Here is a 27,398-nt window from a genome sequence, read left to right on the forward strand (position 1 = left end):
CTATTTTGATGATGCAGACTAAATATAGAAAGTGAGTTACTTTGATCAATGATATTCTAGTCAGGCCAGCGTGTGATTGTTTTAACAAATGGGAACAGAGACTCTCCATTGCAGGCTGAGTAGCGATTACTGGCTGTGGTCTACATTTGTCATGGAAAAGCATATCCATGTGAAAATGAGAATGAGTACATTTATGGAAGAATTATATATATAAAAATAAAATAATAGAACTTAAACCAATTACCTCTACTCGATACAGGCACAAAACGTTCTGACTTTCCCAGCCTTGTAACTTGAGGCACTATATGAGTAGGATGTTACGTGTGCATTCCCTAGGCCAGAGGGAAGTACAAAAGGTGAAATTTGAGGCTTGATGGTGGTCAAAGGGTCTTTAGAGGTTAAGGTGGGAATTGAATAAAAGCTACAACTCTTGAGTATAAGCATATTCAAAAGGTTGTATCTGCTTAGCTGAGCTGAACTAATGCTCATGGTCATACATCCCATCTGTAAATTTTCAAGAACATTTATGAGCACCTATACAAATTCACATTGATGTTTTGAAATGTGTGAAATACAATTAACATGGAAGTATGCATCCATTAAATAGTAAATCATGCATGCCATATGCCACCCAGATGGTAACCAAGCTAAAAACCAAATTTTGCCCTTAGATATTAGAAACATGGCTTATCAGGATATTGGGGAAAGTTTGTTTGTGGACACATCTCTTATGGCTTTTGTAGTCTTCCCCAGAGAAAAGCTAGCAGGGGATATTGTTGATTCCATTGACCCATTCCTCACCTGCTCACCTTCTGTGGTAAGCCAAGCCTCACGTGCCTCTTGTTCTTCGCTTGAATAATCTTATTTCTGTGGATGACACACCTACTATGCTGGAAATACAGTTCACTGCCTATGAAAAAGTAGTTAAACATAACCTGTAAAACGAAATATTGACAATAAGTCATTTATGATACAGGTTCACTTAGTCTGTTCTGATGGTGGTCAAGCAGTGCATTTAATGTCCTCAAATTTCCCTTGCTTCAGCTAGTTACAGAATGTCAACTTTTAAAAGCATATGTATTGATCTAACTCATTCAGCTTATGACATTTGTGCTCATTCCTTATAATGTTTTGTCTCCATACTTGAATTAATAAGCCATCCAATTCATGAAATTAAAAAACAAATTTAAATATGAACCATCTTGAGAATTTAATAAACCAAACATTGTTTTTGTAAAGGATCGGCTCTGTTGTTTGCTTAAAATCTGACAGTAGCTTGTTTAGATAACTATTATCTGTCCATTGAGGCTTCCCAATTCTACTTTGGTCAGGTGGTTATTTAGGTTTTTTTAAAATATATATTTACCTTTTCCTGAACTCCCATCTCTGGTTCTGTGTCCTCTGGGGATTTCAGCACTTGACTTCTCAACACAAATGTTATGTGCAGGCAAAACCGCATAGGTGTGTAGTCTTCCGGCATCCTTCATCCCCAGACTAACAACCTGATTACATTCATGCTCTAGTGAAAATAGCTGTGAGGCTTTTTAAGGTGTCAATATTACGTAGTGAATTAGAATGGTACCATTTTTGTTGGTATTTTAGAATAATCACGTCTGTTGACAGTGGATGCTTTCATATTTAAATTTCACTTATGTATTTATAGTGTTTAATAGTACTCTTGCAAAGTAACTTGCCATTCTGAAGCTCTGCAGCCAGTTGTGCTAATGTACCTGGGCCCCAATTTCACTTATGGTAGGTTGCATTCCAGTTAGACAATAGCTCGGCTATAAGCCTCTCATGGGCTGGGCATAGGCAGAAAGCAGTAGTTAAAGGGTTGGCATGCCCTTTGAGTCAGGTCATACCCATAAAAATGACTATGGTAATGCAAACCCTTTTCCATGATCGAGGAAAACTGGGTTTAGTGAATTTTCAATCGCGCAACGGATTTTCGCATAAGCAAACAAATGAAGTACACAAATTTGCTAGGTACGGGTTCCAGGCCAACTTCTGTAAACTCTTGAATTCCTGAAAGTCATATATTTGCTCAAAATGCAGGGAAATGTACAGCTGTGGGAGCGCTTTGGTGGCTTTCTTTGAGAATTGGGCCTCTAGTTTATTGTCCATAATGAGTTTACTCCGATTCTATAATCAGGGGCGTTTTAAGTAACCTCTAATTATTACATTTTGCGAGCATGTCCAATTTTTTAAATTAAAACCACTGTCAATGTACGCCAAGCCTACTGGATTTCCTTAGAACACTCACTTTAATATTAAAGGCTTTTACACATCCATATTGTAGTGCGATGAATTGGCATCAAAGAGTTTTGCTGCATGAGTTTAGGCCTACTTGTCCACCGAATAAAATAAACATTTGTTATAGCTGACCTCCAATGTATGCCATGGAGGAGCATTGATAGAAATTCCACACTCTTAACTTTGTGATTAGATGCTGTGCTCCACACATTCATACCAGAACCTGCAAAGTGCCCTCTTATATGCCCTGCAATGCTCTGCAAGAACTCCCTATCTGCTCTTGGTCTTTTGTAACCTCTCCAAGCTGAGTAGGATGCCCGTGAAAAGGCCAGTACAGTACTCCAAGCCCATAATGCTTATGTCGTTGGTGCTGGCCTCGGCGACATTCAGTGAACCCACAAACCCATATGTGATTCCCAAGACCACAATTCCCAGCCTTCTTGTTGTCGTCCTAAAATTGTGATAAATTGCCCAGCCAATCCAATAAATGTACTTGAGCATTGTATCATTTTACTTCAACATAGTGAGAGTGCATTCCAGGTAGTTTTGCAACAGATGCTAACGTATCAAGAATGCACATGTCAAAAATGTTATTGTTACAACTACACGTGTATAATCTTGCCCTTCCCCATCAGACTCTTTAGCTCTCATCTCCCAATGCGAAACATTTAAACACATCCACAAATTCCCCTTTATATTGTTTTCTGTTTTCAGTCTAATCAAATTTGAACCCAAGGGCTTTGCTATCCCAAACTAAAAAGGATTGTTTTACTCTCAGCAATTTCGTTCTTGTCCCTTATTTCAGTGAACAAGACACCTTCAGACGGTTTTCCTTCAAAGCCTCCTTGTTCTTCACCCCTTCTTTCTATCCTTTCTGTGCTACTTCCAACTACCTTGCCTGTGAGAGTCCATTCTTTTTTTTCCTGCTGCTTCAGGAAGGCTCTCTGAACACCTCAGGTGTTTTCTTCAAACAGTTTAAACAATTGTTTCTAACTACAGTGTTTTTTCAAACCATTTTTACTCAAGGTTTTAACATCCCTTCAGTTGAGTTAAACCAATTTTACATTGATCTGACACTTTTTTCTAGTCAGAATGTCTTCTCTTTTTATCTACTGCCCTTCATGTGGAAGAAAGAAGACAAGTTCTGATGCACACAAAGTATGTGGGGCTTGCCTTTCACCATTAAATTGGTCAAACGGATGTGACATTTGTAATAAAATGACAAGAAGGACTTTTAAGGACAAGGAGGGCATCCAATTAAGAGGTCTGATGCAGGACATGGAAGGGAAAAAGAAAAGATTATTAGAATGACCTTCATCTCACCCTTCCTTTGAAAATACTCAAAAATCTGGCAAAGAGTCCCACAGAGGGGGATCTACAGATAAAATATCTCTTCCCAGACATCGACATTACTCGCATCAACACTGATCATCGCATACAAGAAGACCAAAGTCATCACGAGCTTCAGCTCCTACATGCTCTCCCTCGAAAGAAGGGTTTACATTGGCACATCGTCACCGTTCGATGTTTAAATCGATGTCAAGACTATCATCACCATTGAGGCTGAAGAACACAAGAAGCCCCACCTCTGCTTGCGTCACACACACAATCAATGTCGAAATCACAGCACACGGTGTCCAAAAGATATTTATTGCCTCTGCAAACACCATTACCAGTGAAAAGGGCTTGTACAACGTTGATTCAAACTATTTTGACGTAGAGGATTTCTCAGGTTAGGCTTTCCTCATCCCAGAGTGGCCTGGCTCTCCTTTCGTCCACTCCATAGGTTCTCAAGCATCTGATGATCTGGTTTCTCAAACAGATACACCACTTCGCCCACTGAGGCCTATAATACCTTCAGACTACCCTTTACAGACACCATTAGAGCCCTTAGTTCTTTAACCAGTCAGAGGTGCTTCCAAAGCTACTTCCATGTCTACTATCAGAAAATGGAATGGGAACCTCTTTCACTTGTTCGGACAATACCGCCAGAATGCCCTGTAACAGGAGTATGTCCCACTCACGTTCCAGATCAAGATCGCCATATACTGATTCCACACGTTCCTCTTCTATACCAACTTCTCCACCTCATTCACCAACTAGAGTATCTCCAGTGGATGATACCCTTGCTGTCCAAGATGCTTTGGTAAAGGTTGCAACCAAACTGAACATTAACGTAGACTCTCCTCAACCAATAGTTTCGGTCATTCTTGAAACTTTGCAACCAAGGCCAGCTCCAAAACCTCTTCTACCTCTACTACCAGGTGTACTAGACATTGTAGAAGAAAACCTCCTCCTCCCGGCTACTGTTAATGCTGCTACACCAAGATTGCTTAAGAAATATAAGCCATCACAACAGGATCCTGATTTTCTTAAAATGGATCACAAACCAGATTCAATTATAGTTACGGCAGTTAGATGTAAACATGCTTCTGCCCCTGAATTCACGGCTCCACTGGATAGAGACAGCAAAAGAATGCACACTATAAGAAAAAAGATCTGTGGTACAGCCTTGACCTATCTAAAGAATGCCAGTGCAGTGTTTTTTCTGGGTAGATATCAAAGAGAGATATGGGATGGCTTAAAATCTTTATTGATCTTGACTAATTTTCCATCTCTGAGACAAGACGTTTTGGAAATGATTAAGGAAGTTTAGTGCTGCTGCTGATTCAGTCAAATTCTTCACTACTTTATTCTGCCATGGAATCTCCCTGAGAAGATCATCATACCCTTCCTAAAACCTTATGCCCAATTTAAAATTGCTCTTTTCAGGTACATTACTAGTCGGACAATACACTGAGGAAGGAATGCTCAGGATGAAAAATGAAGTTGACACACTTAAAGCTGTTGGTCTACTAGAAGAGCAGAAAAGAATTTACAAGCAACAAAAACAACCCGAAGACTGGAGATACTATTACCATAGGGTTCAAACCCCTAGATGGCCATACCAGCCTTTGCACCAACACAAAAAGTCATAAGGGGGATTCCAGAGAAGATACCAAAAAAGATCAACTCCGTACAAAATCTTCTCAGTCCAAGGGAAGAAACTTCCTAACCATAAACAATGAAAATCTGACACCCTGTCTGCAGTTTCCCACGGAGTTTCCCAAAACATACCTACGGACAGATGGGTGTTGAACATTATACAAACTGGCGATTCAGTCCGCTTTAAACACTCCTCCACCAGTCTGAACAAGGCCTTTTTCAGCTGGTCTTTTAACCAGTCTACAACACAAGACTTATTTACTACTACAAAAACGAGCAATATAGAAGGTTCCTTCAAGCCAGATCAACAAAGGTATATACTCAGGATATATTCTGGTCCAAAAGGCAAGTCATCCCATACAATTTTGACAGATACTGGATCTCCGATTTCTTAACAAATTTATCAAAAAAGAAAAAATCTGAATGTTGACCCTTCATCAAATCTATACATATATAAGAAAAGGTGACTGGTTATGTGCAATAGATTTACAGGATGTGTACTTTCACAATCCAGTTTCCTGTACTCACAGAAAATATATAAGCTTTCTGGTAGGGAATGGGCGCTATCAATATGTTCTTCCATTCAGTCTAAAATCAGCTCCTTGAACCATCTCAATGTATGACAGTAGTTGCTGCTCACTTGAGAAAAATAGGAATATTTGTGTATCGTTATCTCAGCAATTGGCTAGTAAAGGCAGACTCTCTGTGGAAAGTGAAGAAAGACTTTAACACTACAACAAACTTACTGTACAGACTAGGCACGCAAATAAACTTCAATGAATCGATCGCCACACCAGTACAGTGCCTCATTTTTTACGGTGCAAAAATAGATACTCAAAAGTGTATCCTTTGGAGAAGACCGTATTATCAATACAGAAGAAATGTGCAGACTTAATTCAACAAGTCAAACTGCATCCCTCCTACAGTCCATGGCATCCTGCATATTCATAGACACAAATGCAAGACTCTTCATGAGACCTCTTCAATATTATCTAGAGCATCAATGGTAACAAAAAACGGGACACTGGGAAGAGCGAGTATATTTAACAGACAATGCCCAGCAATCTCTGACCTGGTGGTCCATACCTCACAATCTGCTAGTAGGAGTTAATTTTCACATCTTCACAAACTATTATCATGGACACTTCACTCTCCGGATGGGGCACACATATGAACCACTTCACAATTTTAGGGCCTGAGGTCACAAAATGAAAAGCCTTACCACATAAACTTGCTAGAACTAAAAGCGGTGCATCTAGCTCTCAAGGACTTCGTACCATCCCTCACCTCCAAGGATCTGATGATTCAAACAGACGATACGATGACGATGTATTACATCAACAGACAAGGGGGAACAAAATCAAGACAATTGTCACTTCAGGCTCAAGCAATGTGGAACTGGGCACTAGCAAGAGGATTGTCACTTGCAGCCTTTCACATAACAGGAATTCAAAATGTCTAAGCAGATTTTCTCAGTCTTTATCACGAAGAACAACACGAATGGGTTCTCAACGATAAGGTAATATAGCACATCTTCGCAGAATGAGGTACACTAACATTAGATTTATTTTATTTTCCATGGCACAAAACAAAAAAAGCTGAGACTTCGCATCCAGGGTACCAGAACTACGCTCATTGGGCAGTGCCCTTTTGATTAACTAGTCAACTCCATTTGCCTACACTTTAACATAAATACCACTAATACCGCTAGGGATCCAAAAATTACAGAGATTGAAGCTAAAGATTCTAATCGCACCGGATTGGCCGAGACAGTAGTGGTACACAGATCTTCTCCAATTATCTGACATACCGCAGATGTCTTCCACTCAGATCAGACTTCCTATCCAGAATTCAGGATAAGATCCTACATCCAACTCTACAAACCTTGAATTTGGCAGCATGACTCCTGATAGTAACCGATTACTTCCAAACCTTCACACTTTTCCGCGTGCATAAAAAGGCAAAAGGGTATTTTTTTTCCTGCATATGTGTCTCTAAAACTAGGCCTGGGCATGAAATTCTGCTCCGCCCACGGAGTTTGCAGAGTTTTTCCCAATCTGTGTAGTGCGTGGAGTTCTGAAAAACTCTGTGGAGCGGAGTTTTTTCTTCGCTCGCCAATGTGTAGTTAGCGAGCATGAGTGAGGAAAATCGTACTCCAGACCTCCTCCCGGGGTGATTTCTCAATGCGGGTGGTCGCGGATGGTCGCTACCGCTTGTGTTGAGAGACCTTCCGTTCGCGTTGAGGAAGCTGCCGCTAGAGTAGAACATCTACTCAAGTGGCAGAAAAAAGCAGCACCCTCTTGCGCTGCGCGTGGTGCAGTCGCTCTGATTTTACAGCCCGGGACGAACACCTGGTGCTAAAAATCAGCGTGAACGGCGTTCGTAACGCCTGCCGCCGCTTGCGGGACTCTGCGTAGGGTGGCAGAGTTCTTTGGTCTCTTCACAGAGTTCCGGTAAGCTGAATTCTGAAAACTTTGCCCAGGCCTATCTAAAACCACCAAATTCCTTACTATAACTTCCCCTCTATTTAGTCACCAACTTTGTATTGGGGCTTTCCACCTACTCGAATAGCCCTGTGGGTGACTGTGGCAGCCCTGTCTCCAAAAGTCGCATTTGCTCAGTGCTTTGCGAATCATTTCAACCTAATGGCTTGGTGTTTTTTGTATGAAAAATATAGCTTTAAAATATGTAGTTTGTCATTTTCCAACAAATTGCACATTAGAATTTTTGAGCCATATAGATAGATAAACTAATCTGTATTGGTGATTTAGAGATTAAAAAGTGTGTCACTATTGTTTTTTAAAGTTTGAACGCTCCTGGATTCGGAGTCATCATATACGAGGCGCAGGCTGTTTCCTCTGGTCTTACACTGTTCTCTACTTTGGATCTAGTGCAGCTAAAGACCATATGTGATGAATAGTAACCAAGTTGGGTTGGGATCAAAACCTCTTAAGCCACTAGCTGCTTTTAGTCAGCCCTCTTTTACATTTGGTACAGTCCACGAGAGGTTTACATAGACTTTGCAGTGATGATTGTCTGAAAATTAGTCCTCCTCTGTAATTGCAGTATGAGTCCCACCCTTTCCCTCCAATCACTGCCAGTGCACCAAACCAGCTGTACAGAAGTCTCCGCATGCCTCCGCATATGATATGCACAATTTTACCATACAGTGTCTTTCTGCTGTGGGCAATATCCATTGTTTGTGATGATCACCATGGTGTGACGCAGACGCATGGCCATCTTACATGATGGAATCCCTCTGAGTCTAGTGGGGTTCCATTGCATAATTCCAAAGGGCTCCCCTCATCTAATATGGCTGCTACATAAAGATGTTCACTTGCTGCCATATTGCACAAGGGGATTCCCCTCCCAGTCCAGTGGGTCCTCTGGGTCAATCTTCTCCTGCACCTGGGTCATGACTTTGACCCTTGCTACAGTTCAGGGGGAGCTTCACGTCTCTGCTGCCTTGGGTCACAGCTACTGGTGTCCTTGTTTGTTCGAGCTCTCATGGAATAACCATATTTATTTATACAGAAGCTGCATTTCTACAGTTATTTACACAAGATATACATACGTACAATCCTAGCTCAAGAATACATTCACCTTATATTCTGGAAGAAATGCAATAGACTTGATCTCTGAAGAATTATGCAGTTTGTAAGAATGTATTTTCTCTTTTAAGCACTGCCTTTTGTTGAGAAACTCTGATTTTAAAGTGATCTTTCGTTGCCTGGTAATAATACCCATAACAGATTTAACTTTTGAGTTCACTGCACTGTGCGGTTGTGTCATCGGAAGTGACTGCTCCGGTGAGCTCGTCCTCCGTCTGCGTTGCAGGGCATGGCTCCTGCCTGGCTTTCTCTTCTCCCTGGCTCTTGGCTCTACTACATCTAAGTACCCCAGGGACCAGCCTCAGAGATTGACAATTTATACCGGTGCAGTGCTAGAAATGGCTATACTGTGCAATGCAGCAATAGTATACAGTGCAGCAATACCGCTCAACAATACTATACAACAACATTGTGCACTGCATCAATACCGTACAAAGCTGTGCTACCCGAGCCTGAACTGTACAATATTGCAAAATACTATGGCATGCAATGCTCTACAAATGTGGTACTATACAGTGCAATACTATGCGTTACAAAGCACTATGCAGTGCAACAATAATATGCAGAGCTGTGTAATGGGGCAAATAATCTATCATATTTCTATACATATATTATTTCTATGCAGTGCAACAGCACTAAGCAAAGGAATTGAGAGTGCAGTAATGAGCAGTACATTGATAAAATAACGTATGCCAGCCCTTCTGTAACGTTCACATTGCCATGGTGTTGGTAATTCTTGTCATTTTTATGACCTCATTAGTACTGTCTGAGGCTTCAGCTTGTAGGATTGTTGTCCCCTATTTGCATCCAGCCATCTACTTTATCACTATCCTATTCATCCAGTAGTCAACCCATGCTTTCACTCGTTCATCCCTGCACTCACCCATCCTTGCAATAACTCGACCATTTATTCAGGTACTTATTCATCCGTTGACACTGTCACAGTCGCTCCCTTACTTACTTGCCTTTCCACAGAGACTTCAGTCCATTAAGAAGCATGTTCACTTATGAAATACCAAAACCTATTGGCTTTACCAACGCTTGATTCGGAAATTAGGCGGAAGAAGCAGCTTTCATCAACCCTTCTATTTAAATATTCAAGGAAAAGCTAACAAGTAAACCCTTAATCTGTTAGTGGTAGAGTGACAAGACCATGCGACCCAAAAACCGGGACATATCACAAAAATAGAGGAAAAACTACAATTTTATACCAAGGAAGTGGCAAAGAAGGACAACCGGTAATCACTAAGGAGGTACTGTTCCGAGGTGGATGTGGTCAAAGATCGACCGGTATCCACCCTCAGGTTAAGAGAGGAAAAAAGAAAAGGGGTCTAGGATATGGTACTAAGGGTGGGGGGAGACATAGGGTGTCTCTTGTTGCCCTCACACACCCCGAAGGATGTCATGCTTCATCATCGGGCGTGTTCTCCTCGTCGGGCCGGCGGTGCAATGCCCTACGGGTCCCCCGAAGGGTCTCTTTAGCGGAGATCTTTTCGAGACCTGCCGATGGGTGCAGGCGGGTATGTGGAGGGGAAGTGCCAAGATCAGTGATAGGGGTAGTGTGTGCAAAGTGAGATAAAAATACCTAAGGGTTACCACAGGTAGGGAATGTTTTAATAAAGAGGTACCCTTGGTATAGTAAAAAACCCGTAGGTTAATAGTTACCTATCAAGACGTAATGTGTCTAAGGTAGCTTACAAAGTGGTCGACATGTTTCACGCCTTAAGTGGTTAGAACGATCCTTGGCGTTTCATCAGGACCGGAGAAGGACAACCCTCATCAACCCGCACACGGAAGAGGCACTAAGACAATAAATACAATGTAATTTTTTAAACCAGCATCATACCTATTAATTACATTGCTTACTTATAAAAGCTGCTAACTAGCACTGATTTGGAACACCTAAAAAAGTGTTTCTCACGGTTTTGAGTTGACCCTGTCTAAAAACCGGGACATGAACCAACTTTGCTGGAACAGCTGTTAAAAAAAGGGACTACCCCGGCAAATCCGGGACACCTGGTCACCCTAGTTAGTGGTTAACATGCAGATCCTAAGTGTGCGTCGAAGCTTGCTGTTGCCAGGGCCTGACTGGCGTAGCTGGCATCAGGCGTTTCCCTGGTAGGCTGGAAGAATGGGGGTTGGCTTTGCAGCAGTGGAGGGGAGGGCAGTTTTGTGTCTGGGGGCCAATTTTGCAGGGTGCTGCAATATCGGCCCCCTCCCCCACCCGTAACAAAAGAAGCAGTGCTTCACACCTGCATGTCCTTCTTGCCCCCACCACCTATTGGTAGCTGGTCAGACAAAATTGCCAGGGCTGCTTTGGGTTCCCAGTCTAGCCCTGGCTCCTGCGGATGCAGTAGTGGAGCCATTGGCAGGATCTGGCTGCACATTGTTGACATTGAGTTTTATAGCAATGGGGTAACCCGATAGGCCACTGGACTCGGGTAAAAAGTGGTACAAAAGTTAGTGTCACAGTAGAGAACAGTCAAACCACATATAAATAGAAAAGATTCTGGTTATCTAATCAAAAATCCGACATAACCATTAAATTGTACCCAAAATGGTTGTGATTTTATTTTATCACAAAACCGGAGTTAATCAAATTATAAGGTACAACGTATTTCACGTTTAAAATTTTTTTGAAAAAACAGGTGAACTAAAGGTAGGGTGGCAAGTGCAAGGGAGGGATTTGTGATAGTGATGTGAAGAGGAAAGGTAGTGCTCATATATACATCAGCAATTAATATTATTTACACCCTATCCAGCCAGACGACTGGCCAGCACATATATGACAAATCATAAGATGAATTGATGCAGATATCGAATCTCTGTCATCCCTGTTTGACAATACAACAAAACAATGTCAACGTTTCGACCCCCATAAAGAACAGGAAACTTTGCACCTTGAGAGTGGGGTCTTCATCAGGATTAGGGTGAGGCTAAATAGGAGGCACCAATGAAGAAAGAAGTCCGCAAGATCACTTCAGGCTGAAGATGTGGAAGTAGGGCCTCATGCGCTCTCAGAATTTTCACTGGTGTTCGTGGGTTAGATTGCAAAAGGGGGGGGGCAAGTAACCTGTGGCTCGGGGCTGCTGGCAGAAACCGTTTTGGCATTGGGCGTGCATCTTAGGGCGGCCCCTATAGCAGTGTGCTGTTGGGTACCTCCACAGCCGCTCAAAACTGTTTATACCGAACAAATTGCAGCTTAGGTTGTGTGCTTCCTTTGTGAAACTTAATTATTTAAAAGGGAGTGATTTATTTAACTGTTTGGCTTAACACTAATACCATACTTGAATATACATGAAGAACTACGTATTTCTGACAACATGTGCTGACATTGCCAATAAGTGTAGGCTGGTTAAATTAATCGGTTGGTGAAATGCTCCCCAAGAGACGTGCGTGCATGACAGGCTGTACAGCCAGCCTTTGCTGTACACAGCCGTGGCTACAGTGAGGATTGGGCCTCACAGGAGGTAGGGTGCAGAGCCTATCCATAGGCAAATGCTCTGTGGCCAACCGCCCCTGCTTATGGCCAATTTCTGTACTCTGACCTTGAGCTTGCTCTAAGCGGCGGACCAATGCCACCGCACCCGGCACTGATTTTCAGGGGGGGGGGGGGGGGGGCCTTGTGTTTTCAAATATATTGTGCATGTAAAAGCACCGGATGCAACTTCTTTGCCTCTAGCAATTACCAGTCAACTATAAAAAGGTCACGATAACTCTGGGGATTAATGTTCCTGCTGGAGAGAGATCTAAGTTTTGATTCATCATAAAGTAGAACAGGGGGTAAATGTGCCTCCTGCAATGAACGTCTACCATGCAGATCACAAAGTACATATAATGTAAATAGTTCAGTGGGGTACAGCTTTTATAAGTTTAAATCCTAATATAGAACAGTGAGCTTTTACCTGCCATCAAGGTGCCGCATGCAGAAATGCATGTGTGAGAGAGTGGTTATGGAGACTTGAGAAGAACTGTTAAAGGATGGTAGTGAAGGAATCCGTAGCGAAGGAGGTCACTGGAGGGTGCCAACAAACATTGTCGCTCTGGGCGCCACTAGCACTAAAGCCGGCCCTGCTCTGACCAAACCCTGCAGTCAACCCCAGGGCACATGCCTTAAGGTAGCGCACAGGAGAGGATGGCTGCACAGTTCTTGGAGGAGGATGGGGGAGATGACTCATTCCATGACCCTAGGAACATTGTTTCCATAATGATGTCTGCAGACTTCAAGGCAGACGCTGGTCATCCTGTAAGTTGATAATTCACCGTGCTGCACAGTCAGTTCTCATCCATGTTTATTCATAAAACTGTGAAGTCTGCAGATTGTATAGCTTCACTGATAACTAACTATAAGTTTTCTTTGTAAAGCTACTGAACGGTTTTGCACCATATAAGGAAAAGCACACAAGAAAAAATGGAACGTGTGTTTTTATTTGATATTCTGCCCAGCAGTTCATTCAGCAGCCTTTCCTACACCCCCTATGAAAGTTAAAATTGAGAAATCAATATTTTGGGGCCAGGCCTCATCCTTGCAAATTTGTATTCCCTTGATCAGCTAGCACCAAACTTTCACACAAGTGCAGCTGCTGGCTCAATATAATTCTAACATATATATATATATATATATCTCCACCAAAAGAAGCACCCAACATTTGAAGGCCTCACGCCGGCGTGACTTATATAACTTATTTATTCGCAGGCAGCACTTCAACAAACTTCGTACAGCACAGCTCAATTAAAACAGCCACCAATCCGTCAAACGTTTCGGGTATCGTTGCCCTTGCTCACTGACACGGCTGCTTGAAGAGAAAGCGGCACAACATGCTTAATTAAGTATGCTGACAATGTCTTGCCCATTGGGCGTTTACGCAAAGTGCATTATGGTTCTTGCAGTTTTTGTCACAATAAACCCATTTGGGTTGCCGCTTTACCATCTCTTTCTTACAGTTTTTAAAGACCACAGTGGGTCGCTGGGCAACTTACGAGGCTGTTGGCATGCTTACTTATGCCTGACGAATCGTAGCACGTCGTTCCACCTGTACCACTTTAGTAACAGCAACATTGGACCCGCACCTCCGCGGGGGGGGCTTCCCGACCTGGCGCAGGCCGTAGTAAATCCACCAAAAGAAGCACCCAACATTTGAAGGCCTCACGCCGGCGTGACTTATATAACTTATTTATTCGCAGGCAGCACTTCAACAAACTTCGTACAGCACAGCTCAATTAAAACAGCCACCAATCCGTCAAACGTTTCGGGTATCGTTGCCCTTGCTCACTGACACGGCTGCTTGAAGAGAAAGCGGCACATCTTGCTTAATTAAGTATGCTGACAATGTCTTGCCCATTGGGCGTTTACGCAAAGTGCATTATGGTTCTTGCAGTTTTTGTCACAATAAACCCATTTGGGGTGCCGCTTTACCATCTCTTTCTTACAGTTTTTAAAGACCACAGTGGGTCGCTGGGCAACTTACGAGGCTGTTGGCATGCTTACTTATGCCTGACGAATCGTAGCACGTCGTTCCACCTGTACCGCTTTAGTAACAGCAACATTGGACCCGCACCTCCGCGGGGGGGCCTTCCCGACCTGGCGCAGGCCGTAGTAAATCCACCAAAAGAAGCACCCAACATTTGAAGGCCTCACGCCGGCGTGACTTATATAACTTATTTATTCGCAGGCAGCACTTCAACAAACTTCGTACAGCACAGCTCAATTAAAACAGCCACCAATCCGTCAAACGTTTCGGCCATCGTTGCCCTTGCTCACTGACACGGCTGCTTGAAGAGAAAGCGGCACATCTTGCTTAATTAAGTATGCTGATAATGTCCCGCCCATCGGGCGTTTACGCAAAGTGCATTATGGTTCTTCGGTAGAAATAACCTACCAGACTCCCTAGGTCTCTTGGGCGTGGGCGGGTCCCACAGGGACCAACCCCCAGGACCTAAAAAGCATTAGATAATATATATTTCAGTGGGATCCACATATCCCGCCAAAAATATAACAAAAATGAAGCATAGTCTCTTAAATATTTTGCCCCCAGGTAGGCCGGGTCCCGGGGGCATTTGGATGATAAAGGAAGGAGGTGCACTGGCCCCCATCCTGGGGCTTAGTAATACCCTTGGGACCACTACCATCCCTGGGCTTGTTTAATGATAAATGGGGGCCTCTTGGAGCCCCCCCCGCAGTCCCAGGGGCTGTCACCTCCCTGGGACTTTAATTTTATTGACTGGGTGGGAGCCACGTGGAGCCAGCCCACCGGTGACTGGCTTTATCCTTAAACAGTGCGGGGGTGCCCCCCCCCCCGCAGCCCTGGGCATTGACATCTTCTTGGGGCTTGTCTTAAATAGAATGCGGGGGTTCTTGCAGACCAACCTCACAGCCCTGTGGACCACCACCTCCCCGGGGCAAAATTGAAGAAAGGAAGGGGGACACAGGGCCCCCCTCCAGGAGCCATACATGTCCCTGGGTACCGCCACCCCCCAGGGCCGACTCCTGTTATGTCCTGGGTTACCCACCCCCGGGACATAGCAGTTTGATGTGGTTTGGCTGGAGCTTTACCGCTCCCGCCAAGCCACCGCAAAAAATCAGCTTCCAGCAAATGAGAGCATCGAAAATGCTCTTGCTTTCTGGAAGTGGAACAGAATTGCTTTTGGACACAGGGAGCTCCATTGTTAGCTGGCAGGAGGCAAGGAGCCGGCAGTGACTGCAAGGGCATTGAGACTTCCCCTGCAGTCTTCAACAGATGTGAGTGGGTGCCCTGGGTGAGACCTATTGCATTTTCAATGCTGGTTTACTTTGGTTCCATCAAGAAGGCATTCAGATGTGTCACACATAAATTCTGAATGGTAGCACTCTAGTTGCTCATTAGATCACTGTAGTAAAGCTACTGCTCACCAGGGAAGTCTGCTGCTGCTTTTCAAAGGGCATGTTTCAGTCTGCATGTCAGAATTTTTTAATGAAATAGAAGAGGATTTGAGAAGTCAAAATGTGACCTAATTTTTCTTTCTGCAGCATTAATCATAATTTCTATGGTAAAATGAACCCCCTCATTTTGTTCCTTTGCAAATTAAATGTTTTAAGTGTTACCACTTTATTCCAATCAAGATGGCTTCAGGTGTGCCATACTTTTGTCATAAGTAAGACTGTTATCGCTCTAGTTGTTCGTTAGAACACTCTGGGACATTCTGTCATTGGACTATACTTGGGCTACATCTGGGTGATATTTGTGCTACATTTGGGCTCTTTTGTCTCTGGTGGCCATCTTGGGAGACTTATTTGTTATGAACTTTCCTAATTTCCTCATTTACTACAGTCTCCTCAGTAGGAAATACTTTGTTTTTTACTTTGATTCCATTAAGAAGGCATTCAGATGTCACACATTTGCCATAAATTCGGAATGTTAGCACTCTAGTTGCTTATTAGATCACTGTAGTAAAGCTACTGCTCACCAGGGAAGTCTGCTGCTGGTATTGAAAGTGCATGTTTCAGTCTGCATGTCAGAATTATTTAATGAAATAGAAGAGGATTTGAGAAGTCAATCAAAATGTGCCCTAATTTATGTTTTTTCAGCCCTAATCATAATTTCTATGGCAAAATGAACCCCCTCATTGTGTTCCTTTTAAATTAAACTACTGACTCTCTACTACTCACTCGCTACTACTCCCTACTACTCACTCTCTACTACTCTCTACTACTCACTCTCTACTATTCTACTACTCACTCTACTACTCTCTACTTCTCACTCTCTACTACTCTCCCTCTACTATTGACTCTCTACTATTGACTCTCTACTACTCACTCTCTACTACTCGCTCTGTACTACTCTCTACTACTCGCTCTACTACTCTCTACTACTCTCTCTCAACTACTCTACTACTCTCTCTACTACTCACTCTCTACTACTCTACTACTCAATCTACTACTCTACTACTCTCTATCACTCACTCTCTACTACTCTACTACTCACACTCTACTACTCACTCAACTACTCACTCTCTACTACTCTCTAGCTACTACTCACTCTCTACTACTTACTCTCCACTACTCCACTACCCTCTACTACTCACTCTCCACTACTCCCAGCTACTCTCTCTACTACTCTCTCTACTACTCTCTCTACTACTCTCTCTACTACTCTCTCTACTACTCTCTCTACTACTCTCTCTCTAATACTCTCTCTCTACTACTCACTCTCTACTACTCACTCTCTACTACTCACTCTCTACTACTCACTCTCTACTACTCACTCTCTACTACTCACTCTCTACTACTCACTCTCTGCTACTCTCTGCTACTCACTCTACTACTCTCTCTTCTACTACTCTCTACTACTCTCTTCCTACTACTCTCTACTACTCTCTACTACTCTCTATTACTCTCTACTACTCACTCTACTACTCCCTCTCTGCTTCTCTCTTCTACTCTCTACTACTAACTCTCTACTCTCTATTACTCATGCTCTATCTACCTCTCTACCTCTCTCTCTACTACTCTCTACCTCTCTACCTCTACACCTCTACCTCTCTCTACACGCACCCATATGCACATATATATGCATATCATTTTTTTTAATTAAATGTTTTAAGAGTTACCACTTTATTCCAATCAAGATGGCTTCAGATGTGCCATACGTTTCTCATTAGTTGGACTGTTAGCGCTCTAGTTGTTCTTTAGAACACTCTGAGGAGCTGCAGTAGAACACAAAGGAATCATGTTGGATGTACATGTTTTACTGAGAATGTCAGACTTCATTCTCACATGACTGAGAAAGATAATGTGAATTTACAGAAAATATGCTCTCAGGTTAGCTTATAGATCACCTTCCAAACCTCTGTGGGAAAAGCATGAGAAAATATTTTTCTCTCAAACATGATTCATGATATCCCAGCAGAAGGCTTTTTCACATTGTAAAATCACCTTAGAACACACCAGAATTCCTAAAATGAGTATGATACCATCAACAAATGATTTATAATGTAACTAAAGTCTTAAAACCTTCTATTAACTGCAATGCTTTTTAATGAGGTGCTATCATGTATATTGGTCCCAAGATGGCTGCCAACACTTCTTGGATGAAGTGCTGACAGCCAATCAGATCTCACGATGAGATGTGTGTTTAGGCTCCGCCCAGATATATATGTGATTTTGATTTTGTTTTTCTCAGGAACTACTGAACAGATTGACACCATTTAAGCAAAAGGCACGAGTCTGAACTGAGGACTACCTCTTTGCCAAATTTGGTATAATTCCGTTCAGCAGTTCGGGCTGTAGCTGCGGCTAAAGGTCCTATTGGAAATTGCATGGGGAAAACACGTTTTGGGACCCCCCTTTTTTTCTCGGCCCCCGCTACGCGAATCATCCCGAGACTTTCAGGATAGGAGCGGACCGGAGCTGGCCTAAAGTTTTGAAAATTTCGCGAAGATTCGCCAATCGGCGCCAAAGTTATTGGGAATAGCTGATTTCCTATGGAAAATAGGCCCTAACTATATCTACCTACTGGCGACCGCCAGTAGGTAATATATATTATACTACAAAAAGCTAAGTATACATTCTTATTCACCTACATCCTCACCTACCCGCACCTTTAGATTTTTAAATATGCATTTAAGAAATAATGGGAATTTGAGTTTAAGATGTTTTATATTTTTGATCACCTTATAAATTAGAGTGTGTGAATGTTCAAATATTATTTTGATACCATATACTGGGGAGTTCATCTGGATTATTTTTAAAACTTTGTGGTTTAGGTCAATTGCATTCCTTTGGATTTCTATGCATTACTCATTCCTAATAGGATTAGAAATAAACGTTATCCGTGTCAAACCTATTAGACAAAAGGAGACTACATAAGTCCCTACCTGGTTTGTGTGTAGTATTTTATAAGGTGCATGAACTTGACTAAGCTTTGGAACATAGTGGCAGAGTGTAGTCCTTTTTCTTCGGATTCGTTTAACTTTGTGTTCATTATAGGTTGCGGTTGGAGTTTAAGAAATCTTTGTTTAATTTGCAGCCTAGAGAAATCGGAGATTCCTTGAAATACATGTTGACTATGTATGTTCCGATTTATTGAGAGATGTAAAGAACCAATTAATTGGAAGAATATGATTTAATTGGAAGAACATAACTTCATCAAATAAAGAAACCATTTTAACTGGACCATGAATGTGGGACAATTAATTGTTACTAACCTCTTTAAGGATACTATAAACTTCACAACGGCCATTTAGGGTATTGGTGCCGGAGGAAAGGGGGCGCCGGGCTAATGGTCCTTTTCTACCTTACAACTGATATCACCTATTCACAGGTGGCCCAGTGAAGTGTGGGCTTCCTTGAAGAAGCTTGTTTTCTGTACCAATGATAAAAATGTCTGACGTCTGTGGACGTGTTTAGTTGTGGATGAGGTTTCCAGAAGGCTCCTTCCCAGTGTGACTTGAGACGAGATCACAATGGTGTTCGCCACCACCCTTGTGCTCTCCTGGTCCAAGTATGTATATAACCCATGCATCAGTGTGATAATGATGTGACCATCTTTTCATTCTTGTTTTTTCTCCCTCTTCAGCTACCTTAACGACCTGGACCGCATCGCATCTCCTTCCTATCTGCCTTCCCAGCAAGATGTACTTAGAGTTCGAGTCCCAACCACAGGCATCATTGAGTATCCCTTCGACTTACAAAGCGTCATTTTCAGGTAGAAAACGTGACCCCCAACATCCGGTTGAACTGTTATCTTATTGGTTGAATATTGTGTGCTGTATGCTATGTTGTGTATGCTATTTACTGCCATGAAAATCCTAGTCAGGTCGGGTATATATTATTGACCAGGGTATATTTAAATGTTTAAAAAACGTCAGCAGTTTGTTTCTTCAGTTTTTGCATTCAAAATCATATACAACAGTCAATGAAATGACAATGAAGTTGTAGTTTGCTTTCACTAGTGTTAAGTTTGATTTTGGAAGATGTTGAGTGTGATTTTTGGAAAGACAGCATTTCTATTTGTTATGGACAAACTTTCTTTAAGTCTCAGTCAGCCATCAAGTGGCATTTCACACAACCCTTTTAAGAAGGTGAATGCATGTATGTATGTATGTATATTTGTATGTAGTATATTTTTAGTGGAACCTAGCTAAATGGCAGTGGAGCATTTTTATAGGGTTAAAGGCACAAATACATAAAATGCGTGATTGGAGGGTTAGCTTGAGTTGAGGTGGACTGTTTCTTCCTTGTGATGTCAACGTGTGATCCTGCACATATCCTCAGCATTTCCGGCAAGTGTCAATGCCATGCTGAAGGGCACTTTTGCATTCCACATGCTGCATGCTCCTTTACCCTGGAAGATCAGAATCTTACAATCCTGACTTATTGCCTTGATGTTTTTGTATTTCAACATTTTGACGTTCCAAGGAATGAGCAAAGTGGGCAATTGTCGAGGTCCCCCACCTTCAAAGGGTCCTTTGGCGAAAACAAACATTTTCTCTATTTGAACTCTGTCTATTCGATTTCTCTTTCTAAACCTCTCTCCCTCACTAGCTCTGTTTCAGACTCTGTCTCTCTAACCCATTTTCTGGGCAAGACCTATTTCAACAGTTTTTGGGAGCCTGTTAAAGGCTAACATATAAACGAATATTGTTTGGCATCATGCAGGCTAGAATCAGCTGGAAATGGGTGATACAATTAAATGTATCCCATTCAAGGGCCTTAAAAATAATCTTTCCCAGGGCCTCCAAAATACTTATGGTGAAACTCATTTCGGTCCACAGCTGATAGAGGTTTCAAGCTTCATAGTGTCGACTCATCCGTCACACCTCATCATCAGAACATGACTGTCTTAGCTTTCACTGTTCAAGGTTTATATACCTTGTCTACAATCTGGCAATGCAGACCTTTCCTGCTAATCCTTTAAATTATTTACTGCTAGTCCTTTTAGCTCAGTGTCCATTGTGTCTAAAAGGCAACGACAGAGGAGCAAAATTCATGGGCAAATATGGTGGTAGCATTACCTGGCTTTGTGCTTGCAGTGATTGATAATGTACAGATTTTTTTGGGGTGTAAAGTAATTCATTGTAAAAAAAAATCCACTCACTCCAAACATATACGTTTTCACCAAACTGAATTTGTCCTTTGCTTAAATAAAACTCGAATCAGAGAGACGTTTTAATTCAATTTGGGAAGAGTCTTTTTGTTGAATTTTACATAAATGAGAGTTTAAGAATGATGCATTTAATGCTTTACATGAATTCCCTTTTTTGTGGTAGAAGTTGGCAGTCCTTGAAGATTTAACTATTTCAAAGTTAAATTGCTCGGATTTTTCATTTTTGAGACATTCCCTTTTAATACATATTCCTATAGTCATAAATTATAGATGGATTATAGATATTGATGGAGACGACGTCCTGAAGCCTTTAATCAATACTCCTCCAAGGGCTGTGAAGCATCTTTTGTTAGATTTTATTAGGAACTCTCGCCATGAGCCTCTGGTTCTGGATTCTGCTGGTTAGATTTGTGGTTCCTTGAGAGAATCTCAGATGAGCAAAGATAGCAATACGTTCTGATTAATAGTACATATTCGATATATTTATGTTTTGTGCATCCATTGATTGCCTTTGGCCTTTAGTGTTTCGTTGTTCTGGAAACCTAAAGCTGAGGTAGCCTGTGGCAAGAAATGGGCACTTACGATGATGCAGGCAAGGCCGGTATGTATCTTAGTGGATTCTGATTTGTTGCCAGAGGATACACGTGTTCCTAAAGTGCATTCCCTTTGATAGGACGCAGGGGCATGACCGATGTTATCGGGAAAGTGACTAAACTTTGTTTTTGATATGTGATCATCAATGACATTCAAAAACTTTGAATCCTGGTTTTAAAGCCTGGCTGAGGAAATGTGGCACAATAAGCGACTGATTTGTGATTTTCCAGAGTCCTTCTTTTGAGACAGTTTTTTGCTGATCTCTGTATTTTTTAGGCATACGGAGTCACGTGTTGAATTGTTTGAAGATCTCTCCTACTGCTCAGAGTTTTGTCACGGAAACCAGCAAAAGTCAAAACACTGGTTGCCTTGTCCCTGTGTGCCTTTCTTCCTTAGCATATTTCCCTCCATCTGGAGTTTAATTGTAGGTCATCATCTGAAGGCATAACTGCAAATATCTATTTAGAAAAAAGAAAAAAAGGCTAAAAAAAATTGTGACCTCCCAAAAAATGCTCCTACTCTGTATTTAATCCTCATGTCAAGTACTTTACCTCTGATCAGACGCCTGCAACTGGCTGCGCATGTGCACGCGCCTTTCTGATAGCTACTTCCAATTGATGATTCTGCACCTTGGGAGTATTCCAAGGCATCAGTCTAGATCTGGATTTTCAGTAGCAATTGCAGTCGCGTGCTGACAGATGGCCCTGTCAAATTCACCTATGGTCTCACGCTGCCCCAAAAGTGACATATATGCCCATCCCCCAATGGCATGTCAGGTCCTTCCTTCCTGCACCCTTCAACGTTTACCCAGAGCTGTACACTCAACTCACTGGTTTTCTGAGGATTCCAGATTTCAAAACGGTGTGCCAGGGAAAAAGTAGGATTAAAGCTATGCCGTGACTGAAGGAAGCAGATGTTGGTCACGGAACCTCATGATGTGCTTCTCTGGTACCTTCACTCCGGAATATGACCTAGTCATGTGATAAGTGTTCCCTGGTTCACCCAAAGGCAATCCAAGAGGGGGAAGTAAATTGATAGAGCAGAGCACAAAAAGAGGTCTCATTCGAGGCCGCGGTCCCACTCCAAGTGGGTGGGTTGCTTCGCTTCAGATTGCAGGGCCATTCTCGCCCCAAATCCTGGTCCCGCTTAGAATCATCAGGTAAGTCCAAATGTGTCACACGCACAAGAAGGCCAACCACGATTCATCCCCTCCTCACCACTCAAAACCAGCGAGAAGCTCGGCAGCCAGCATTCTTCCCTAAGGTCCTCTGACTTTGAGCGGCAGCCAGTCGATGAAGATCCTGTTGTGCCCCGAATTTCCCAATCCTTTGTTGCCCCTGCAGCATGTAAATCCCTTCAAAGTGGCCATGCTGTAAATTTTAATGCTGTACCTGGCTCCCTCTGGGACTTCAGACCCCCATGAAGCCGCAGGCGCCACCAGCTGCACTGCTGCCAGTGGGTCGTTCCTGGCACCAAACACCTCACCTATGGCCATTTTGAACCCTGCCAGTGCTGGTCCAGACGTCCACCTCAGTTCCAGGTTTCACATTGATCCCATTTGTGCAACGGCCGATAGACAGTCTCATGACAACCGTGCTGGATCCGACTCAACCATTGGTCTCATACCTGGAGCTGATATTGGCCCATGACAGGCATAGGTCATGCTATGAGATCACTACGACACCTTAAAACAGACTGGAACGCGATCTCCACCCTCTCGCACTATGCAAGTACCATCAGAGGCTCCAATTTGGACTCGTCCTGGGGCTCCAAAACTTCCTCACAATGGCGATAATGAGGCAGGGGACAACTTGCTCCCTCCTCATTACACTGATGCGCAGCTCTATTTGGACCTGTTGAATTATAGTGGTTTGGATACCTTGCCAGAAAGAGTTTCAATCCCCAGAGTTTCAATCCCCACCAGGCCCACCAACTGGGGTGGCACTTCACAGGGCAGCAGAAATCCTTGACCTACAACTGCCTACTGTGAAGACTAAATCAAACGTATTAACTAAGATTCTTCTACTGAGGGCAGTCTCTTCATAACCCTTATTTCCCTTCAGTGAAGCTCTTACATCTCCCTTCTAGCTGTGTGGATGAAGCCATATTTGGATCTCCTAGTCAGTGGACCTGTGGTCAGGCGACACAGGCCAGCTCCTGGTGCTCACGCATTCCTCTCCAGTGTGGGACTGGGGCAGAAAATGGGTCCAGAAACTAAGATAAAAGTGTCCCCATTAGCGAACCAGATAGCTAAAAATGTGGCCCACATTTGCAAATCGGGCCAGTTTTGAACTTGTAAAGATACACTGTAAGGGTATTTTTCTAGGTGTGGGCGACTGCATGGATGTATGCTTGCTGCAGGCAATGTTTGTGGTTATATCAGGGAACTGAAAACACACCCAACGGGCCAAGAAACAGACCCACAAACTGCAAAACAATTGGGCCACACACTGATCTGTCAGACCAGCTGATCAGGCACTGCTTGAGCCTTATAAGCCAAGCCGACCCTCTTCCTCTCCCAGCACTCAGCTTCAGAAAGCCTTGTTGTGCAAGTGTCAACAAATAAAGTTCACCCAAATGCTTTCCAAGCAGGGAATCTGAGTTTATTGATGAATTTGAAAATAAGTTATTCTCTTCAGCTAGCCTCCGCTTAAGGTCTTGAATGCCGTCAGCGTCTTGGGCCACTACATGCACACACGCTATGGGACAAGGACAGCGAGATCTTGCCAGTCATCGTAGAGGAACTAAGGGCAGTTTTTGCCCAGACAATCCTGGATGAGTAGGATTCAGAGAAGTATGTTTTACATGTTTGCATTTATACCACAGACTGTGTAGTTTGCACCATGGGCACCAGTGTAGTGCTCAGACAGCAGAATTCAATTGCATCTCCCCGGCTAGAGGACCATCAGATCATTTAAAGGGACTAGCTCTACCTTTCATTTCATCCCCTGTGCTCAGTCTAGCTGACTACACTCAAGGTTTGTCAGACCAAGCTATCATCTTTAAGCAGGAGGTAAATTTACTCCTGGCCAAGGGAGCCATCAAGAGAGTTCTGGACTAGGAAAAATGTGAGGGGCTTTACTCCTGCTACTGTACTTTCTTTTACCCAACTAGAATGGAAGGCACAGACCCATGTTGGACCTCCAAAAGAAGGTATTTAAAGACTGGCAAGACAAATTCAAAATATTCACTTTTGGCTCAGGTTCTGTCTGCTCTGGACCCAGAGGACTGGATATCGCTCTTGTACTTGCAGGGCTCGTAGCTTGTGCCTGGATGAGGCTTTATGTTCCTCTGGTTCCACATTACACATATTGCTCCAGAAGAGCAACAAGTGCTTCTCTCTGCTTTTTGCACCTCAATGGCACTTTGGTATTAGAGAAGGTTGACAGCGCATTTCCGTTGACACCTGGACAGTGTGCCAAGTCTGTTGAATTCTCGATTTCCGTTTATGGCAAAGAGCTTGTGGACAGAGGGGACGAGAAAAGGCAGCACTTTGAAGAGTTGTAGGGAAGCCAGGAGTGATCTTAGTAGCCATGTTTGACAAGGTTTACATTAACACTAGCAATTCATAATCATTAGTTTAACATGTTTGAGGTGACTTGTTCTTCCTAAATACAGGACTTATGTAGAGATTTTTGACTGTTTTTGATATAGTTCTCATTACTTTCCAGAATGGTGGATGTGGGGGGCCAGCGATCCGAAAGAAGAAAATGGATACACTGCTTTGAAAACGTCACGTCCATTATGTTTCTAGTCGCCCTTAGTGAATACGATCAAGTGCTTGTGGAGTCTGACAATGAGGTAAGAAGCTGCTGATTGCATCCTCTGGAACAGTGAAACTTGTGTTAGCAGGATTTCATACAAAAGAGTAGCTTTGCTACTACAAGGAGTGAAGAAACTGGTTTGTAGCATAAAATATCCAACATATGTCAGTTGATCTTAAAAAGTCTATCAAAATATATACTGAGATGCGATACTGCCACCAGAACTGGCTATACATGTGAGGCTTGTGTGTGAGCATAGCATATGCCACAAAGCATCCTCGAAGCTGTGCAACATGGCTAAAGGATAAAAAAAAAAATGCTTTCCACGTGGCTACCGGTATCATTTTGTCGGCGCGTGCCTACAAAATTATGTGGTTGCTTTTTTTCTGTTTAGTTACCAATCAGAATTGGACGTGGGAAAGCATTTTTTTTTAAAGTGTGGGAAGAAATAGGAGGAAAGTTGGCATGGAAGCAGCTTGGGAGAGTGCAGAGGCAACCCGGAGGTAAGGGAGCAATGTAACACAGAGGGCATAGGAGGAGAAGCAGCAGGCGAGAGAGTAACATGTAGTAATGGGGCAAAAGCACATGGGTTAGCAGGCAATAGGGCAGTAACATACAGGACCTGGGCAAGGATGAGAAGCAACTGTCGAGAGGGAAGGGGACCGTGGGGGTGAAGCAGCACAGAGGGTGAGATTGGGCAGGAAAAGCAAGGTGAGCGGGCAAGAAGCACACGAGTGAGAAAGCAATGGGGGGAAGAACCGGAGGTTGAGCGCAACATAGAGAGAGACTGAGAGAAACACATGGACAACACGTACAACAGATAGCAACAGGAAATTAAAAACAAGCATTTACAATGCAATGGTCTCGGCAATATTATAGGTAGAGTTATTGGTATTGCTCATTATTTTTTATTATTTTTGTATCCCTAAATAAATGGCATTGTCATTTCTATTGGCATTGGCTTTTTTTTTTGCATATGTGATACCTATTGCATTAGCAGAGAGAGAGTGAGATAGAGAGAGAGAGAGTGAGGTATTGAAATAGAGAATGAGGTAGTGAGAGAGAGTGAGGTAGATAGAGAGTGAGGTAGTGAGATAGAGAGTGAGGTAGATAGAGAGTGAGGTAGTGAGATAGAGAGAGTGAGTTAGTGAAAGAGTGAGGTAGTGAGGGAGAGGGATGTTGTGCAGTAGTGATATATAAGCATAGAGTGATGTTGTGATGTAGTGAGATAGAGAGAGAGGTAGTGAAAGAGAGAGTGAAAGTGAGTTAGTGAGATAGAAAGAGTGAGGTAGAGAGATAGAGAGTGAGTGATGTAGTGAGTTAGAGAGAGAGTGAAGTTGTGATCTAGAGAGTGATGTAGTGAGAGAGTGAGGTAGTGATCTTTTTAGAGAGAGAAGTAGTGAGATAGTGAGGTAGTGATATAGATAGAGGGGAGTAGTGATGCATAGAGAGTTATGTAGTGAGAGAGAGTGAGGTAGATAGAGAGTGAGGTAGTGAAAGAGTGAGTTAGTGAATGAGAGGTATTTTCTGACGTAGTGAGATAGAAACAGTGAGTGATGTTGTGAGGTACTGAGGTTGGAGAGTCCCGATCATCATCTTTGAAGCCAAAAATATCTTCATTTGGGTCTCACGTCTGAAATTGCCTCTCTTTCAATATATGTAAATGGGAAAAATATAGAGTCCTGATTACTTTTAAAATTCTCCCACTTGACTATGAGCCCAGACTTGGGTATGCGAGTAACGGTACTAACATATGGGGCTGGATCTGGGTATTTGAGCCTGGACCAGGAATCAAGTCTACGCCTGGCCCTGCACTGTGGAATCTGGCCTAGGACATCTGTACCTGAGCATATAGGGCTGTATTTGGGTTTGTGAAGGTGTGCCTTGGTAGAATAGGCTACATTGGGCTATATGAGACTGAAACTCGTAATTTGAGTCTACCCAGGGACATATATACGTGAGACACTGACAAATGGTTGCAGAATCACGCTTTATAAGGCTGTACCAGGCAAATGATAGCTGGATCCCTGGCATAAGGAGATTACACAATGGTTGGCACTTAAAACAACATTTATGCAATTCAGTAGTGAGTTTCAGCTATTGATTTG

General features: G+C 42.8%; 1 protein-coding gene across 1 annotated transcript in view; it reads left to right on the forward strand.

The window, feature by feature from the left end:
* LOC146866105 (guanine nucleotide-binding protein G(q) subunit alpha) overlaps positions 1–27,398 on the forward strand; it is a 446,860-nt gene that overhangs the window by 330,917 nt on the left and 88,545 nt on the right. The window contains exons 4-5 of the mRNA XM_085633332.1: positions 19,403–19,531; positions 25,198–25,327. Coding sequence (XP_085489458.1) covers positions 19,403–19,531; positions 25,198–25,327 — 259 coding nt within the window. The remainder of the gene's footprint in view (positions 1–19,402; positions 19,532–25,197; positions 25,328–27,398) is intronic.

The sequence above is a fragment of the Triturus cristatus genome, chromosome 2_1 (assembly GCF_964204655.1).
Source record: "Triturus cristatus chromosome 2_1, aTriCri1.1, whole genome shotgun sequence".
Lineage (NCBI taxonomy): Eukaryota > Metazoa > Chordata > Amphibia > Caudata > Salamandridae > Triturus > Triturus cristatus.